The sequence below is a fragment of the Solenopsis invicta genome, chromosome 5 (genome assembly GCF_016802725.1).
Source record: "Solenopsis invicta isolate M01_SB chromosome 5, UNIL_Sinv_3.0, whole genome shotgun sequence".
NCBI classification, from domain to species: domain Eukaryota; kingdom Metazoa; phylum Arthropoda; class Insecta; order Hymenoptera; family Formicidae; genus Solenopsis; species Solenopsis invicta.
In genome coordinates, this window is record NC_052668.1 from 2,875,765 (window position 1) to 2,895,964 (window position 20,200).

General features: G+C 39.9%; 1 protein-coding gene across 1 annotated transcript; it reads left to right on the plus strand.

Annotated features, from left to right (window-relative positions):
- Nucleotides 1-9,529: 9,529 nt before the first annotated feature.
- Nucleotides 9,530-10,367, plus strand: LOC120357695 (lysine-rich arabinogalactan protein 19-like). Its single transcript, XM_039448911.1, has 2 exons — nucleotides 9,530-9,913; nucleotides 10,122-10,367. Exons 1-2 carry the CDS (start codon nucleotides 9,530-9,532, stop codon nucleotides 10,128-10,130), a joined length of 393 nt encoding a protein of 130 aa, XP_039304845.1. The 3' UTR covers nucleotides 10,131-10,367.
- Nucleotides 10,368-20,200: the final 9,833 nt, after the last annotated feature.

The window sequence follows — 20,200 nt, forward strand, 5'->3', positions numbered from 1 at the left end:
GAGGGAAGCAGCAGCAGCTGCTGCACATCAACTATCTTGCAAATTAAAGTGGAAAAAGTGAATTGGGCACTCTGGTTGACCCCATCTTTAGGATGTGACAGAACAAGATGCCAGAAATTTAGGTTTTTGACAGACGCTTCATAATGGATATCACAAGGCTTGAGGATTGGGAAAGACCTGAAGCATTAGATCGTGCTCGAGACGGGGACGTCTGATTTACAGATGGCTCCAAATCGAGCTCTGGGTCGGACATCGTCTGCCGTTGGGAGGAAATGATAAAAAGCTTGTCTTTTGATGGGTACGACACGGTATTTCAAACAGAAATCGTTGCGATTCTAAGATGTGCTCAACTGACTGTTGAGAGGAAAGAGACAAGAAAGCGCATCAGAATATGCTTGAATAGCCAAGCTGCTATTAGGGCGCTTGAGGATTCGATTTGAATTTCACGATTAGTCTGGGATTGCAGAGATGCCCTAGAGAAACTAGCGGGGGATAAAAAAGTCGTTCTGACCTGGATCCCTTGCGGTCGAGGGCAACAAGGATACTGATCGGCTCACCAGGGCTGCATCGAAGATAGAGGCGTCTGGATCGGGACCAGTGCTGCGGGGGGGGGGGTCCCTTTCTGTTTATGCAAGAGAAAGATTCAAACCTGGTTGCGGAACGAGCATCTCAATTTTTCGAAAAATAAAATGAGGATCAAATATCGATAGACTGGGGTTTTATTAGAAAAAACGCCCAGCGAAAACCTGGCCAAGGGCATTAGGTTTTTGCCAGGGGAACATGCTAGTTCGATCTGACATGACCAAGTGCGGGGCATGTAAAGAGGAGAAGGAGACAAGTCTCCATATACTCTGCAATTATCCAGGACTTATGCTGGACTGAGGCTGAAGTTGCTAAGCTCAGTTTTTCCCGAGCCAGGGCAGGTAAGCGAGTTATTGGTGAAGAACCTGAGTCTCTTCTGGAGAGAATCAGGTCTCCCATAGATGCGAACGACTAGAGGGAGATATAATGGGCTGCAGTCGGCGTGCATACAGTCGGATCCTTAGTAATGAAGACCGCACTCTCAAATTTTTATTATTATTCCTTCTTTAAAAATTTGTCTTTATTTAAAAGAAAGACCGTTTATGATATCTGATAAGTAAAGGAAGTCTATTTAATTTGTAATATTATATCGTAATCCAATATTAGTTTAGTATTTTAAAACCGATAATTTAAAACAAATAATTGGGTGCAGTTTGTATAAACTAAAAATTGAAAAATCGTACAAAAGTATTCTCAAAATTCCATTTAATCAAAACAGCTTTTTTTATTTATTAATTTATGTCGTCCACAAATCACTCGAATCTAGAGGCGCGGTCGCGACTCGTGCCTATGTAGAAGAAGCGAGTCGCAGATCGACCCTCTTTTACGCGAGTCAGCGAGTTCCAAGCACGCGAGATTATCAGATCTCAGTAACGGCTGAGCCGATCAAGTTCTGAGTAGTCTCAAACGATAGCTTGGCCCCGACTTGTATAATAAAAGTGTTTTTATTTTCTTCTTTCCGTGCCCTACGAGCGAAGATATCGCGACGCAAAGTCTAAATATTCTACATTTCATTTAAGAAACGTCGTCGTCGCCCTCAGGAATTCTCCCTTTCATATTTTCGACAAGAGTAGCGCGTACATCAGTCAGCCGTATGCGACTTGTAGTATACTTGTGGTGTATGTGGTGTAGTACTTCTTGTCATCTTGTCATCATCATATCCGTCGTGACAGGTTCTTTAACCTGATCTTTATTCGTCAGTCATTATTAACAATAATCTTGGTAAGAGTCTCTGACTTAGAGCTTTGTTTTATTCTTTTTTATTGTAAATTTAAAAATTTTATTATAATTTATTGCAGACATGAGGATTGCATTGAACATTGAGCTACAAAATAAATTATGATATACGGTGGATGCTCGCATGAATAATACTCATAATTCCAAAGCAAGGTCAGATACATAATTTAAACGTATTATATATATATATATATATATATATATATATATATATATATGTATGTGTATATATATATATATAATTTTTATATATATGAATATATATGTATATGAAAGTATCTCTTAATTTTATTAAATTTGTTTACAACAAATCCATTCATAGCTGCATTGAAAATGAAGAAAAATCGGGAAGCAAAGAAAGCTAAAAAAGAACTGGAGTCTAACAATCCTACTGTCACTGAACATGTTACAAATTTAACAAGCACCAAAATAAAATTAACTGATGATCTTAAAAAAAATAAAGAAAGTAACAAGCGTAAGTATAGCATCTAAATAGTGATGTTTCTTTTTTCAATTTCCTACATTATTATTAGATTTACATTAATAATTTTGATTTGTGTCACAGATTAGATCAAATTTCTAAATTGAAAGAGCAGTTGAAATCAGAAAAATAGTTAGAAATCAATCAATTAGACAAGATTAAAAAAGAAGATAAATTGCTGAAAGAACTTGAAGAGCTTACTTTATGATAAATCATCCAGATCTTAAACGGAATTGACTATCTACAAAGCTAAAATAGCTTTTTTTTTAAAAAAAAGGAAACGATTGTAAGAAATATTTACGGACGAAAATTAAATTCTTTATCTTTACAACTTGAAAAAGCAGTAAGATTGTATTATGAGAAATTTAAAATAAAATCAAGACCGAATCTCTCTCGTCAGTTAATAATATATATTTATTGATCCCCTTAGGGCTACAATCTTTCAAATGCGATACAACCCTTAACCTAAGCTTAAACGCTACCTTAAGACTATCTTAACCTATCTTAAACCTAAAGCGCCCGCCACACACACACACACGCCCAGGACCTCCGCTTCCGTCGCAAGCCAACTGTGCCATCTTGCCTTCCTTTCTTTTTACATTCTATAACAGCATTCTCAGGCTTCCCATTCATTCCCACTTTCATCCCTTACACACATCCATACTTCCGCCCCCTACACACTCCCACTCACCCCTCCCCCTCCTTCGCTCCCTCTCGTTCCTCTCCCCCCTCCCCATATCCCCTGTCCGACCCCTCTTCCTTCCCTCCCGTCCCTCCCCTCTCCCTCTCCAACTCTCTCATCCAATTCTCTCCCTCTCCCTTCTCCCCCAGAATCCAACTAAATACCTCTTGCCAACTCTCCCCTCCCCTCTCCCTCCAGCTTCTGCATTCCTCCCACACATGCTCCCATGATTCTATCCCTCCTCCACACAGCCTGCATCCCTTCTCCTCCTCCCCTCCCCAATACATCCTTTCTCTTATCTCGTTCCCTAATCTGAACCTCGCTACCCTCCTCCATCTACTCTCTCCCCAGCCCTTCTTCAGGTATTCCGGCAGGCCTTTGCCCTTTACCTCCCTATACCACTTATTGTACCTGGAGCTTCTTATTCTCTCCCACCTCTCCCTCTCCTTCTCTCTCTCCTTCCTCTCGACTTCCTCCCACACCCCTTCCCCCTCCTCCTCCCAACCTCCCGCTCTTCCCGCCCCCACTCCTCTTTCCTGAAAGAACTCTCTTCTCTCCTCTTCCCATTTTGACTAAACCCTCTGCTTTTCTGCTCTCCCTCTTATCTCCATCAAGCACCTCCTTGCCAAGTCCCCACCCCTCCCTTCCTCTAACCTTTTCTCAAAGCCCCACGCAGTCCTCGCTGCCCTGCTCCTCATCATCTCCCTCTGTAGCTCCTCTCTCACCAAATAACCCGGCGTCCTCCCCTCCATCCCTAACACCCATCTCAAGAATCTCTCGTGCACCCTCTCTATTCCTTCTCTCTCTTTCCACCCCCACACCTCTGCTCCATAACCCATCACTGTCCATACCAACCTATCAAACAACCATACCCTCCTGCCCCAATCTTTACCAAATCTTCTCTTCCCAATCCCCCATACCTGTCCCATCGCGCTTGCTGCCTTTCTTATCCTTTCTCTTAAATGTGCTTCCTGCCCCCCGTTCGTCTGGAACCTGTATCCCAGATAATCGAACTCCTTCACTTCCTCTAGCCCCCTTCCCTTCCATCTCCATCTCACTCTCTTCCATCTCCCTCCCCCTTTCCTAAATCTCATCACCTTCGTTTTTCCCGCGTTCACTTCCAGCCCCTTCCTGTCCATATAGCACTCTAACCTCTCTATCATACTCCTCATTTCTCCTTCCTCCTCCGCCAACAGGACGATATCGTCCGCGTACGATAAGGAGTATATCCTCTCTTCTCCCAATACTACCCCTCCCCATCTCACCTTCCTCATCTCTTCCTCCAGGTCCGCCAGCACTAGGTTGAACAGCATAGGACTGAGTGGACAACCCTGCCTCACCCCCCTCGCTGTCCAAAAACTTCCCCCTTCTTCGTCCCCCACCCTCACCCTACACCTTGTTTCCCTTAGTAACTCCTCCACTCTCTCCACCAGTCCCGCCCTCACTCCTCTCCCCTTCATTGCCCCTATGACCGTTTCCCTGTTTACGGAGTCGAATGCCGCCTTCAGGTCCACGAACAGAGCCACTAACCTATCCTTTTTCCCCAGTTGCCTGTTTATGAGAAAGTTCAGGACATATATATTGTCCACAGTCCCTTTTCCCTTCCTAAACCCTACCTGCCCCTTCTGAAGCATCTCCCCCTCTTCTGTTTCCACTTCCAACCTCCCCGCTAATACCGCCGCGTATATCTTATATAACGTCGGCATTAGTGTCACCCCTCTATACTCATTTACCCTTTCCCCTTCCCCCCTCTTAACTATAGGGACTATTACCCCTTCTTTCCACACCTCCGGCCACCCCTCCCCCCTCCACACCCTATTGCACGTCCCCCATACCCAGTCTATTACCCTCTCCCCCCCGTACCTCCATACCTCATTGGGTATCCTGTCCATTCCCACCGCCTTCCCATCCTTCAGTTTTCCAATCACTCTCACTATTTCCTCCCTTCCTATGTCTTCTTCCCCTTCCGACCTGATCCCTCCCCCCCTTCCCAACACCACCCTTCCTTCCACCCCTCCCAATAACTCCCTGAAATACTCCTCCCATTCTGCCATCTCTATATCCTTGCTCACCTGCTTCCTCCTCCTCCTTTCTCTCCTCACCACTTCCCAGACTTGCCCTTCCCTTTTCGCTTCCTCCACCACCCTTTCCCATCTCCTATTTTCCTCTGCCTTCTTCCTCTCACATAGTTCCTTGTACACTTTCTTCTTACCCCTATATTCCTCCCCACCTCCTCCTCTCCTTCTCCAGTCTCTCAACTCTCTCCTGACCTCTCTCTTCGCAGTCCTGCATTCCTCGTCCCACCACCCCTCCTTTCTCTCTCTTTCCTTCTCTCTCACCGTCTCCTCCACCTCCCTCAGCGCCTCCCTCACTTTGCTCCCCACCGCCTCCAAATCCTCCTCAATTCCCCCCCTCCCCTCTCCACCTCCCCTAACCTTTCTTTAAACCTCTCTCTCCCCTCCTCGTTCCATACCCCCCTACTAATTCTATTCCTCTTCCCCCTACCCTTCCTTAACCCCCTTTCCTCTTCCTTCAACCATACTACCAATGGCTGGTGATCTAATTCTACGTCGTCTCCCACCTCCATCCTACTAATTTCTTCTTTATCCTCCTCCCTCACCATCACATAGTCGATCACCGTCTCTCCTCTTCCCCCCGCGTATGTCCACTCCCCTCCCTCGTCTCCCTTTATCCCTCCGTTCAGGATAATCCAGCCCCTTTCCTCTATAAAATCTACCAGCTTCTTCCCTTCCCCATTTATTTTCTTATCCTTCGATCGCCTGCTTCCTTCCTCCCTGTCTTCTCCCTCCAGCCCTACCCCTCCCCCTCTCTCCCCTGTCCTTGCATTGAAATCCCCACCAATTATTACCCTCGTATCCTGACCTCTTTCTTCCATCCACTCCTTCAATTCCTCCAGCTTTCCCTCCATGTCTCCGTTCACATACACCCCCACCACCCTCCATCTCGTCTTTCCACACTACATCTCACCTACTACGATCCCCTCCCTCTCTTCTCCCCTTTCCTCCCCCCTCCTACCACCAACTCCTTCCTGACCCCCATCAGCATTCCCCCCGTCGCCCTCCCCTTTTTTTTTCTTCTTCTCGCCTCTTGCCACTTCCACACATACCCCTTCGGCAGCTTACCCTTCACCCACCCCTGCGCCTTTCTCTCTACCCACATCTCCATCAACACTATGACATCCCACCTCTCCAAGCCTCTCCAAAATTCCTCGTCCTTTCTCCGCAGCCCTGCCACGTTCCAAAACGCCATTTTCACCCCCTTGCCATCTCCCTCTCCCTGCTGCGCTCCCCCCTCCCCCAGCCTCTCGCCCTCTGCCTTTCTCATCCCTCTCCTAGGTCCTCCCCCCTTCTCCTCTACTTGACCCTCTCCTTTCCTTCCCCCGATCCTCCTATCTTTCCCTCGTTACCTCCCCACTTTCTTCCCGTCCTATCCTTCAACCCCCCTTCTTCCTCATCCCAAAACCACCATACCCCGTTAACCGTCATTCTGTTATCTCCCGCCCATACTCTGGCCCCTCTCCTTTCCTCCTCCCTCGCCATCTCCCTGATCCTCCACCTCACTTGCCTTTCCTTCCACGTCAGGTCGTCCTCTATCCACACCTTGTCTCCCCTCAGTCCACCTTTCTTTTTCATTACCTCCCTTTTCTCGCCTTCTGTCCTGAAACTCACTACCGCAAACTCCCCCTGCTCCTCTCGCCCGGTTTTCATCTCCCTCACTTCCTCCACCTTAACCTCAGCCCCCACTCGCTTTAGTATCTCCTCTACTTTACATTTCACGTCCTTCCCCTCTGCTTTGTATCCCTTTATCACCACTCTCCTCTTTCTTTCCTTCCTATCCCTCTCTTCCCTATCCCTAACATCTCCTCCATCTTCCTTACTCTCTTTTCTAGCCCTCCATCTCCCCCTCCTCCCTCGCCTCCTCCTCTTCCGCCCTCCTCCAATTTCCCTACCCTCCGCTCTAGGTCTCCCACTCCTTTCCCTCCCCCTCCTAACCTCATGCCTTCTTCCAATTTCTTCTCTAAGTCTCCTACTCTTTTCTCCATCTTCTCTCTCTCTCTCCTCCACTCCTCCTCTCTCCTTTTCGCCTCCTCTAGCTCCCCCATAATCAGTTTCATTCTCTCCTCCATCCTCTCCTCTAGCCTCTCCTCCCATTTCTCCCACCTTCCCATCATCTCCTCCATCCATCTCTTCATTGCCCCCATCATCTCCGACTGTCCCCCGTCCCCCTCCCGCACCGGCGATCTCGACATCTTTTTACTCCTCTGAAAAGCGTCCCCTACCTCCCTCCCGTCCTCCCCCTCCCCTCCTACCTCTATGTCTCTTTTCCTCTTCCACATCTCCAACCCCCCTGCCGTACTCCCGCTGCGTCCTCTCCCTCCACCTTTCAACAACATCCCCTTTCCTGTCGCCACGTCTTCCTTCACTCCTTTCTCCATTTTCCCTTCCCTCCTCCCTCTTCGTTCCAGTGATGAGCCTAATAGTTTATTATCTCCGTAGCTATTCGTGATGATTACACAATTTGTCTGTGCTTGCCGCCCGATTATCTGATACTTTAGGTAATATAATATCAATTATTTTGCAGAAAAAAAACGAAAAATTAAAATAAAAAATAAAAATAAAAATAAACTGATAAACTATCTTCTCATTTGTTATTATTACTTATTACTTATTACTTATTACTGCGATTTGCTTGTGTAACGGTCTGTTCAATGTTCCGACTCTCTTACCGCTTTCCGCTCTCTTCCTTCTCAAGTCGCCTCTCTCTCACTACTGCCTACTCTCTGGCCGTGGCCGTGCGCGCGCGCGCCTCTCCGTCCGTGCCACACCGTTCGCTTGCTCTCTCGCCTCTTCTGCCTCTGTGCCCCGAGCTCGCGCTCGCGCACTCCTTTCCCCCTTCCCCTCCCTCCTCTCCTCTTCACTATTCTCTCTACCACTCCTAACCTCACTCTTGCTGTTCTCTCGCTCTACACTCTCTCTCTCTCATTCACTCCACCCAATCTCTCTCCCCTCACTCACTCCACCTTTCTGTCCCTCTCACTTTCCTTCCACGCACTCCGCTCTCTCCTTCCACTCCCCGCATACACTCCACGCCTGTAAACCCAAAACCTTCCAATCGCACTCTACTACTCTCGCTCGCTCCGGAAACGGAAGTCCCTCTCGTCAGTTATCAACTGATAATTAATCCAAGAATTGTGTTCTTATAGATAAGAATAGATAATTATATTAGTTTTAATCAGCAGATAACACTGTATAATACTATAATATACTTAGTATTATTAAAAGACTACTTATGTATTTGTTGATTTTACTAATATAAATTGAGAGATGATGATAGAGATAGTTGCAGTGTTTACTATCAATGTTAATCAAATCTAAATTATTGCAAAATAATCATTATCAAATTAATGAAAGCTACTTATTGACTAGCTGAACAACTCTGATTGAAAATTTATCAGATTTTTTTCTAACAGAAATGTGTTTCTGACAGTATGAAAATATATTACTATTCTTATAATTTCTTCTCTGTTTTATCTTTTTCTACGAGAAATTTAGAATTTTCTAAATCTTATCCAACACGTATTTATAGTGCAGTAATAGAATTTATATTTAAATATCTTGTTATTCTGCGCATTCACAATAACATTATCTAATACAATGTTATCTTTTGCAATCGAAAATTGTATTGATCAGATCAATTAGAAATTTAAAAAAGAAGAAACTTTTTTTTAAAATTTATTCAGTTAAAATTTGTTTGGACATAATATTATTATTTTGATTACCAAGAGGCGCGATCGCGTCTCACGCCAATTAAAAAAAAAAAAAAAAAAAAAAAGCGAAAAAGACCGTAAATGTTTACATGGATATATCTTTGTATTAGTAATAGATAATTATTATGAAAATAAAAAAAAACTAATTTATATGTATATATCAAGACACACGTGTGAAAACACTTTTTAACACAAAATTTAATTTAAGTTTTTAATTTATACTATATTATGGAGTTAATTAATTAAAAAACAAAAATAAAACAAAAAGACTTAAATCTAATTATAAAATATCTTCTCGTCCTTGTCCCCGTTTCCGTCCTTTTCTTTTTCCTCCTCTACCTTGTGCAGAGAGAAGTTGCTGGCGATTTTCCCCCTTTACTCCGATTTCCTTCTCTATACATACATATATCACTTAACGATAACGTCATTTTTCACCAACTTCTCTCAAGTCGCTAGATTGTTTCCAATTTTTTTTTAAGAGGAAATTGGAGCAGACAAAATCGCAGTTTTTAACACAATAAATTTATATTTTAATATTAAAATGAGCGTCGAAATGAGCGACAGCGAAGTCGAAGTAAGTACTAATAAGTTTTATATTATGAAAAGCCATTAAATTAAGACATAAGATATATTTTTTTAATAATTTTATTTAAATTTCAGATTGAAATGCGAGACATGAGTTTCTCGCCAAATAAAATTTCTCATTGCGACGTCTCTGACGCTCGTCCTTGCGATGCCGTCGGTATGCGTGACATCACTAATGTCAGTCGCCGCAACGCCGTCGCCATCGCCGCTGCTGTTGGTCCCTGCGACGTCGCCATCGCCGCTGCCGTCGGTCCTCGCGACGCCGCCACCCTCGATTCTCGCAACGCCGCCGCCGTCGGTCCTCGCGACGCCGCCGCGGTCGGTCCTCGCGACGCCGCCGCGGTCGGTCCTCGCGACGCCGCCGCGGTCGGTCCTCGCGACGCCGCCGCGGTCGGTCGTCGCGATGTCGCCGCAGTTGGTCGTCGCGACGCCGCCGCCGCCGCGGTCAGTCGTCGCAACGCCGCCGCCGTTGGTCCTTGCGACGCCGCAGCCGCCGCCGCCGTTGGTCCCCCCGACGCGGGAATTATTCAAAATGTTGATGAAAACGCGGCACCTCCACGTAAGTATTAATTTAATTTTTTAATATTAGCCTACTGAATCATGTGACAAAATCACATGATAAAATCATGTAACGAGTCACGTAATTAATGATGTCACGTAATCATGTGATAACATGATTACATGATTTTATAATGTGATTTTATCACGTGATTTTTTCAGTAAGATAAACTTGTCTAACATCTAATCAATTTTAAAATGTAATATAGGAAGATTAAGAGGAACTAAAGCCGGCAAGCGGCGGCATGGGAATAATTTTTTTTACATGTTATTTAATATGGCGGAGAGTTTCAACAATTATTATGGGAGAGGAGGAAGAGGAAGAGGAAGAGGACGAGGACGGGGACGGGGACGAGGACGTTACGTTTTTTAATTTAAGGTTTTTGTTTTTTGGTTCATCAGTTTCATATACTGTGTAATTGTTTTTGTTAAATAAAATTGTGTTTAAAAATGTTTTCAAATGCGAAATCATTATGAAAATATGAAATCCTTACGAAATCAAGTCAATTTTTATTAAGGGCAAAGTCAGTATTGGATGGAAAGCAAACTCTATTATAGTCTTTTCTTTTAATCTTAAACCGAAGAATATGTAGACGGCCTCAAGGAACGTAATTGTTTAGAACGGCGTCTCATAGCGCGAAAATTTATTAACAACCGAATAGTACACGCGAACCAACACAACCAATCAGATAGCATTTTTGAATGCTTGATTTTAATCCAATCCGAGTTGAGTTAAAATGTCATTACATGTAAAAATCGTCTAATTAGAACTTAAAATAGAACATGGGACATCATTAACTAGCTTCAAATTGAATTCAAGCCTAGTGCAGTCAAAAATATACTAAAGCCTATTGCATAATGAAAAGGACCTATTTTTGCAATATGCTGTAACTTATTCGCATATTTTCAAGAATATGGTACCTGAGATATGACCTCAGATAACATGAAAATAAGCAATAATATTATTCATTGTGCAATTAATGCTTATTTCCACCAATGCAGATTAACTGTGATTTCACAAGGGAACTTCGCGAAGTATGAAATTAAGTTTTTAAAGAAACTTGACATAAATGTAGAGGTTGATTCTTATATATGAGACCGTCTTAAATATCATCTTATTAAAATGTCATTAAGATGTCATCAACCAGAGAGCCGTATAAACATTTTAAGACATTATTTATTTATAAACATTACTTAAGATTTAAAAAATATTGTCTCTTGATTAATTTTTAATACAGTGCATTAATTAAAGAATTACAAAAGATTTCAGTTAGCTGCATAACCATATGCATAAAGAAATTGATTAGTCCATTTCCTTATGCATGTGCTAATGGACCAATTAATTTTCTTATGCACATGATTATGCAGCTATGCAAAAGTGTGCTTCCGCCTTTATTAGCACATGTATAAGAAAAAAATGAAACAATCGTTCTTTTTAGGCATATAGTTACACAGCTATATGTGCAAGTTTGCTTGAATAGATCCTTACGATTGCTTGCTGACCGGTTAAGTAGCAATTTAATGTGATTGATTAGATTTAAAAGTAAGAACCAATTACATTCAACTGTGAGATTGCCGTGTATAATAAAGTTTTACATCGTGAGGATCGCTGATTTACATTATCGATTGGATCGATCGATTAATATACATTAACGACTCGGTATAAAGTTTTACGCCGTGGGAAGTCGCTAATTCATATTGTCGACCGTATCAATGTGATTATAACCTGAATAATCGTCAACAGTCGTCAATATCAAATTATCAAAAGGTGCGTTTGGCGCCAAGTGCAAAGTGCGAGCGAAACCATCATCGAGAGGCACGGTCGCGTCAAAGTGATTTTTGAGCAAAGCGATCTCACTTCGCGGAGCAGAGCGACACTTTTTTTACCGGCTTCGTTCATTTCGTCGTGTAAAAACGCATCGAATTGAGCCTATTATATTTATAAATATCGAAAGTCAAAGGTGAGTTACATTAACAATCTATATTTAATACTTTCCTACAACATGTATTTTATTACATGATTATTAAATTGCATGAACATTCTAGTATTAAATGTTATTAATTAGTTATTATTTAACTCTGTCTTTTACTAATGTATTATATTGCTTTTTTTATAGATTGTTATACTGATTGCACTACGTAGATATATAACTTGTGCACAAGCAACTGTCGATCCAACATCATTGGAATTTTCAATTCAAGAAGAAAAAACTACCTAATAAAAAAAAGGTAAATATATCAAGATATCAAGAAGCGCGATTGCGACTTTGTTGTATAATATTTTAGTTTTATTACTTTTATTAAATATTCCATTTGTTATTAATAAAATTGTACTTTGATTGTCAACATTAAGTTCTATATCAATTTTTTTATCTAGCAATTTTTCCAACGCTTACATTGAAATTTCTTGATTGTCTTATTTTTACGCTTACATTAATAAGAATTTCTTGGTTGTCTTGTTGCCGTGGATGTGCATCCCGCAGTTAAAGATGTTAGAGTTAACATAACAGAGTCATCTTGAATAAAATGAGATGTGTCAAACTAACAATTAAATTATATAAAAAAAAAACTAGCAACGTGAGCACACTTATTTATTTAACACTTACATGGTACAAGAGAGTAAAATACAAAGTTAGAGCTTTTGGTTGTCGCACAATCATGTACTTGTTATACCAAAATGATCTTTTAGAGACTGTCGTTTCGAAAATCGGTAATTGTGCAGTATACGAGACCCAGCTCCAATCATGTTGACCTTGACATATGTTATCTACTTTTCACGAAAAATTACTGAAAATTAAAAACTTATTTTAAAACAGTTTGTCTACTATAACGACTAAAGTATTGAAGTTACAGGATGTCTACTACTTGGAAAAACATGAAAAATCATGGAAAGTCATGAATTTCACATTGTGTCCCCTGGAATCCTAGATTATCTTTAGAAAATTTAATTTAATATCACTTTCTAAACATTAATTTAAATTTAATTTGAAGGGAATTTGAATTCAAGTAATAATATTTAAAATAATAAAGAGGTAATAATAATAATAATAATATATAAGTTTTTTGAAATGGATCACATATAAAGACAACGTATTTAAATTTTCAAATCGTTTAATTTAAAATTTAATTGAAAATAATATTAACAGTATTTTTAAAATCTAGTTTTTAAAATAATTAATTGTAGAAGAATAATAATAAACAAACATCTGATTGTGAATGTGAATGCAAATACTTTTATTACAAAATTTAATTATTCAAGTATTGCAGATTTATTACAAAATTGAATTATTAGGAGTACAAATTGAAAACCGCCGTTTTCCAGTAGATGGCGCCAGCGGTAAATGCTGACGCCAAACGTTAGATCAAAAATTTTAAATGTAAGGTTGGGCATCTGGCAACAATTCCTTATCATTGCAGTTGTGAATTTTTATCGACGTTATATATTTTTTTTGTGATCGAAAATGTCGAAATTTGTGCCCAATAAGCGTCATTTGCGGGAAGTTTTGCTTTTTGCCTTCAATTCGAAAAAATCTACGGCTGAGGCGCGTCGAATGATTGTAAAAACTTATGGTGAGGCTTCCATTAGTGAAAGAACGTGTCGAGAATGGTTCCAACGCTTCAAAAGTGGTGATTTCGGCGTAGAAGACAAGGAGCGTCCCGGACAGGTGAAAAAGTTTGAAGACGCACAATTGGAAACATTACTGAATGAAGATTTATCTCAAACGCAACAGGAGCTTGCAGATTCATTGGGCGTGACTCAACAAGCTATTTCACATCGTTTGAAAACCATGGGAATGATCCAAAAGCATGGACACTGGGTGCCATACGAATTAAAGCCGAGAGACGTCGAACGGCGTTTTTTTGCGTGCGAACAGCTGCTCCAACGGCAAAAACGGAAGGGTTTTCTGCATCGTATTGTAACCGGCGATGAAAAGTGGATCCATTATGATAATCCAAAGCGAAGAAAATCGTGGGGCTACCGCGGCCATGCATCAACATCGACGGCCAAGCCAAACATCCATGGCTCGAAGCTCATGCTGTGTATTTGGTGGGACCAGCTCGGCGTGATTTATTATGAGCTGTTGCAACCGGGTGAAACCATCACAGGAGCTCGCTACCGAACACAACTAATGCGTTTGAGCCGAGCATTGCAGGAAAAACGGCCACAATACGAGCAAAGACACGAAAAAGTGATGTTGCTGCACGACAACGCTCGGCTACATGTTGCTCAGGTCGTTAAAACCTATCTGGAAACATTGAAATGGGACGTCTTACCTCATCCGCCATATTCTCCTGACATCGCCCCTTCAGATTACCACTTGTTCCGATCAATGGCGCATGGCCTGGCTGAGCAGCACTTCCATTATTACGAAGAGGCCAAAAACTGGGTCGATTCGTGGATCGCCGCAAAAGACGAGCAGTTTTTTCGACGCGGGATTCGTATGCTGCCCGAAAGGTGGGAGAAAGTAGTGGCCAGCGATGGACAATACTTTCAAGAATAAGTATGTAACCATTTTTCAACAATCAATCCTCAAATTTTGACAAAAAACGGCGGTTTTCAATTTGTACTCCTAATATTTTGATGGGGAACAATTACTTGAATGATAAACATCATAAAAACATAAACATTTAAACATATAAATTTTCTACAGTTTGCACAATGAATAAATGAAGAAGTATTACATAAACAATTTTTTTTTTTTTTTTTTGTAAGTCCGGGGGGAAGCATATTTCGTTGACGTTTCAAAACATATTTTTTTTAGGAATTAATTTCGATGCAAACCAAGCGTACTTTATCATATCTGTAAAAGCTCTCGCTGATAATTGTGAATGAATTAAAGAATGAATCTTTATTTGGTCTTCTCGCGAAGAGAGCTGCCGGTTTTGTTGTAAAACTTCAACAGAATTTTGAATTCTTCGAATGAAGTTTTTCACTTGTCGGAAAAAGTACACACCGCATATTATTACTTATTATTACTTTATTATTTCAAATATTATTACTTGAATTCAAATTTCATTCAAATTAAATTTAAATTAATGTTTAGAAAGTGATATTAAATTAAATTTTCTATTTCAGTTTGCATACTATATCAATAACATTAAAATAAATAAATATACTTATTTAAAAAAAAATAAATAAAAAAAATATTGCACACATCCAGGAACGAATTCGGATCTTACGATTGTGAAGTAAGCACCTAACGCACGGAACCGACTGCACTGGTTGGGAAAATAGTTAACGGAAAGGCTCATATGTCGCGCCGCGGTATGGCTAATTTTCACAAATTTATTATTTTGAAACTAAAGCCTATTCGATCAAACGTCGGGAGACGTAAACTTTTTTTTCGTCTCCAGAATAATTAAAAAAATTGGGATCGAAATCCCAGGGTGACTCACCTGATCCTCCCCTTGTAAGTATATCTTGAAAACTGTATGAGAGCACCAATTAATTTATAAGAAAAAGTTGTTCAGTAATCTTGCCTTTATAACATATATCAAGGTCAACATGATTTGAGCTGAGTTCTCTATAGTTATAGTTACCAATGATCGTTCTCTGATCGTGTTTTCTTACATATAAATGATTCAAAAAATTAAATAGAATGTAATATACTTAAATGTTGCATATGGGATACAAACTCTCATTTGAAAGGAGAGGGACACTTTTTTAGCGCCGCGCGCCGCCTGGATCTGTGCACCCAAAAATACTGAATTATTTTAAATGGTTATGTGATGCAAGTGGGAGGAATCATGTGGGAATAGATGCCATATTGAAATTATGTACTCGGGCGCACATACATGTATGTGTAGTAGTATACACATATACAGAATGTCAGAAAATATTCGTTCATGCTCTCGTGGGTTGATAGAGCAAGTCAAACTGAGAAAAAAAGTCCTTTAACATTTTTCAAAATTTTCAATAGTTACCGAGATAAAAATTATTAAAGTTGGCAAATGAGCATTCCCTACCAACCGCACGCAAGGTCCGCCCGTCCTTCCTCACCACGCTACTAGCCGCGACTGCCAAACCAGGGCAGTCGCGGCTAGTAGCGTGGTGAGGAAGGAGAAGCAGTAATGGCTGTCTTACCCACCTCACCGCGCCGCTCGCCGCGATTGCCTTCTATCTTGGCAACTAACGGGCGGTCCCCGCGTGCGGTGGACAGGGAAAGTACGCGCTTATTCGTTGAACTTTACTAATTTTTATCTCGGCAATTATTGCGAATTTTAAAAAACGGTAAAGGACTTTTTTCTCTGTTTGACTTGCTCTATCTACCCATAAGAGCATAAACGAATATTTTCTGATACCCTGTATACACATACGCGACATAAGTATACTTCTGTACGGAGTGAACAATTTCAAATTTAATGGGCCGAATATTTCGGAAAATATGTATGATGAAAGATACGGAAAAATGTTTCAGATAAAAGTTGTAAGGTTGCTAAGGTTAAATAAAACATCCTATTTTTGATTCCAGTTTTCGTTAAGTGTTTTGCGAGTTATGAGGTTTGAAAGTTATAATACACTGTAGCTTTCAAGCCTCACAACTCGGAAAGTACTTAATGTTTTTGAAAAGTTTTCGAAATTGACTATACAATAAAAAATATACAGTGTTAGAGAAGTATCGATATCCCTTAATTAGGAAACTACCTATACATACTCTAACATGTATATCTTTTATTGCATTTTCTTGTAGTCGATTTCGAGAATTTTTCAAAACACTATAAATAAGTTATTTTGTACTAAGTGTACTGTAACTTTCAATCAAGCCTTATAACTCGGAAAGTACTTAACGAAAATAAACCTATTTATAGTGTTTTAGAAAGCTCTTGACACCAGCTATTAGATTCCAAGACATTTGGCCTATTATGTTTGAAATTGTTCACCCTGTATATACATACGTACATGTACCCTGACGCGCGCACGTGAGTGTATAAGACATGAATAAATGTATACAGAAATATACGTACACATAATTAGAATAAGATAAAAATAAAATGATATGAATGTACATGTGTATATATTTATTCATATCCTTTAACTATCAATTGATTTTATTAATTAATCGATTATAATTGGAAACTTATTATCTTAAAAAATATAAAATTTGTCAATATGTTAAAGTATACAACGTATTTTCCCGTCCCACTTAACACAGACTGCGGACTGTCGGATATTGCATATGATTTTCATTAAGATTTTGACTTACATGAACTAAAGCGCAAAGCGTTACAAAAATGTAAAATATAAACGAGGTTATTAAAATGGTTATACTTAAACATTTCGTTATTTAATAACGACTTATGACATCTATTCCCACGTGATTCCTCCCATTCTTGTCACGTGACCATTTTAATTCGGTATTTTAGGGTGCACAGAGCTAGGCGGCGCTATGAAAGTGTTCCTCTTCTTCCAAATGGGAGTTTGTACCCCCTGGTGTATATGTCTTACTGTTTAATACACTTTGGTTATACATTGTATAATATTTAAATGTAAACTTTTTCTTTTACAGCTACTTGAAGGAGAAAAAATTAAATATTACGGCTGCTTATTAGCGCTGTATTTCGGCTGCTCATTAGCGCTGACGGCTGCTCATTAGCGCTGAACGGCTGCTCATTAGCGCTGTATACGAGGTGTGTTCAAAAAGTATCGCGAATTTTGTGTTTTTTCAAAAATTATTTATTTATTCATGAATATCTATTTTGTCCCCTTCAAAGTAATCCCCATGAGATATTATACACTTGTGCCAACGGTTTTTCCAATCTTCGAAGCACTTCAAAAAATCATTTTTTTTTATCTTGTTCAGCTCCTCCTTCGATGCCGTCTTTATCTCATCAAGCGTAGCGTAACGTCGTCCTTTCATGGGCCTCTTCAGTTTAGGGAACAAGAAAAAGTCACAGGGGGCCAGATCTGGGGAAGACGGTGGCTGCGGCATCATTAGTGTGTTGTTTTTGGCCAAAAAGTCGCGCACAAGCAACGATGTGTGAGCAGGGGCGTTATCGTGGTGCAAAAGCCAATTTTTGTTCTTCCACAAATCCGGGCGTTTCTGGCGGATTGCTTCGCGCAAATTGCGCATAACTTGCAGGTAATATTCCTTATTGACCGTTCTACCCTGTGGCAAGAACTCATGATGCACCACGCCCCTGCAATCGAAGAAAACTGTCAGCAAAACTTTCACATTCGACCGAACTTGGCGCGCTTTTTTCGGTCTTGGTTCGTGCGGCAGCTTCCATTGAGATGATTGAGCTTTGGTTTCCACGTCATAACCATAAACCCACGATTCGTCACCAGTTATGACCCTCTGGAGCAAATTTGGGTCGTCGCGGACAGAGTCCAACATCTCATTAGCAATGTTCATGCGATGCTGTTTTTGGTCGCAATTGAGCAGTTTTGGTACGAATTTCGCGGCGACCCGTCTCATGCCCAAATCATTGATAAAAATCGAATGGCACGAGCCAATCGATATGTTTAGGTCCTCAGCAACTTCTCTAACGGTGATTCGACGATTGGCCAATACCATTTTCTCCACTTCATTAATTTTTTCGTCTGTTGTTGAAGTGCTCGGGCGTCCGGCACGCTCTTCGTCGTTCACATCTTCTCGGCCTTCTGAGAACATTTTGTACCACCGATAAACGTTGCTTCGGTCCAAGGTAGCTTCTCCGTATGCCACAGTCAACATTCGGAATGCATCCGCGCACTTAATTTCGTTTTTCACACAAAATTTGATACAGGTTCTTTGATCCATTTTTTTGAATAGGTAAAAATCGAAGACGATCCAAAACACGTGCAAGCAAAGCAGCTGTCAACAATTAAGTGAACATTCAAAATGGCCGAGCTTGTCGGCATAAGTGAGAGACATGAGTACCAACATAACGCCACAAAAAGATCGAAATTCGAATATACGTAACCCGCGAAAATTCAAAATTCGCGATACTTTTTGAACACACCTCGTATATATCGGCTGCTCATTAGCGCTGTATATATCGGCTGCTTATTAGCGCTGTACATATATCGGCTGCTCATTAGCGCTGACAAATATCAGCTGCTATTAGCGCTTGAATTTTGATATATCAGCTACTATTAGCACTGAAATATTTTGGCTGTCATTAACGCTAAATTTTGATATATTTATTATAGCCATTTATATTTATATTTATAAAAAATTAAATAATCAATTTTAATAAATAACATGTCTGTAAACGGAAAATTAACTTTGAAGTCTCAAGAGAGAAACATAATAACCCATGGAGAATGGTTAACTGATGAACATATAAATCATTTCCAATAACTTTTAGCAAGTTGTTTGAATTATAGACCTATCAAAATGTGGCAAATACAATTACCAGATACAATAAAATCTGTGCCAAAAGTCAAAAATTATATACAAATATTATAGTTCATCAGATATTTTACAACAATTAGATGGACATTGGGTATGTAGTTATTATGACGAAAAAAATATATTTATTTATGATTCCTTAAATAATAAAACATTGCATAAACTACATAAGCAAGTCTTGGAAAGATTATTTCCAACGTATAACTTTGAAAATAATCCTGTACAATTTCTTACAGTGCAACATCAACCAAACAACAATGATTGTGATGTTTTTGCTATAGCTTTTGCAATTTCATTATTATTTAACATTAAACCTGAAGAAGTACGCTACGAATCTACGTCAATGCGTCCACATTTGTTAAAGATTCTTGAAACAAATGTAATTGAGCATTTCCCTCAAGATCCACAATATGGCGTTTCCCAAAAAATTTATTTATTTGAGAATTTCTCTAAGAACCAATTTAATAACACTGAAAATAATTCTTCTAAGAAACAATTTAATAACATTGAAAATGATTGCGCAGAAAAATATCATTTACAGGTTGTAGATAATAATTATCACGATGAAAAGCGATACACACAGGATATAAGAAATAATAGTGATATTTTTAATAAAATGTTGGTAAAGACAAAAAATATTAGTTTGGCACTTGCTGAAAGAAATATAATTGAACGAGGTGAGTGGCTTAATGACACACATATGGATCAATTCCATCAACTTGTAGCAAGTTGCTCGAATTATAGACCAGTCGGTACGTGGCTAATACAAGCACCAAATAGAATATCAGCTGTATCAAAAGACACAAAGCATATACAAATATTACATAGTTCAGATGGACATTGGGTATGTAGCTTTTATGATAGAAAAAATATATTTATTTATGATTCTTTAAATAATGGAACATTGCACAACCAACATAAGCGATTCTTGGAAAGATTATTTCCAACATATA

Coding starts and splice junctions, on each gene's coding strand:
- LOC120357695 (XM_039448911.1), top strand. CDS start 9,530: ATGTCAGTCGCCGCAACGCCGTCGCCATCGCCGCTGCTGTTGGTCCCT.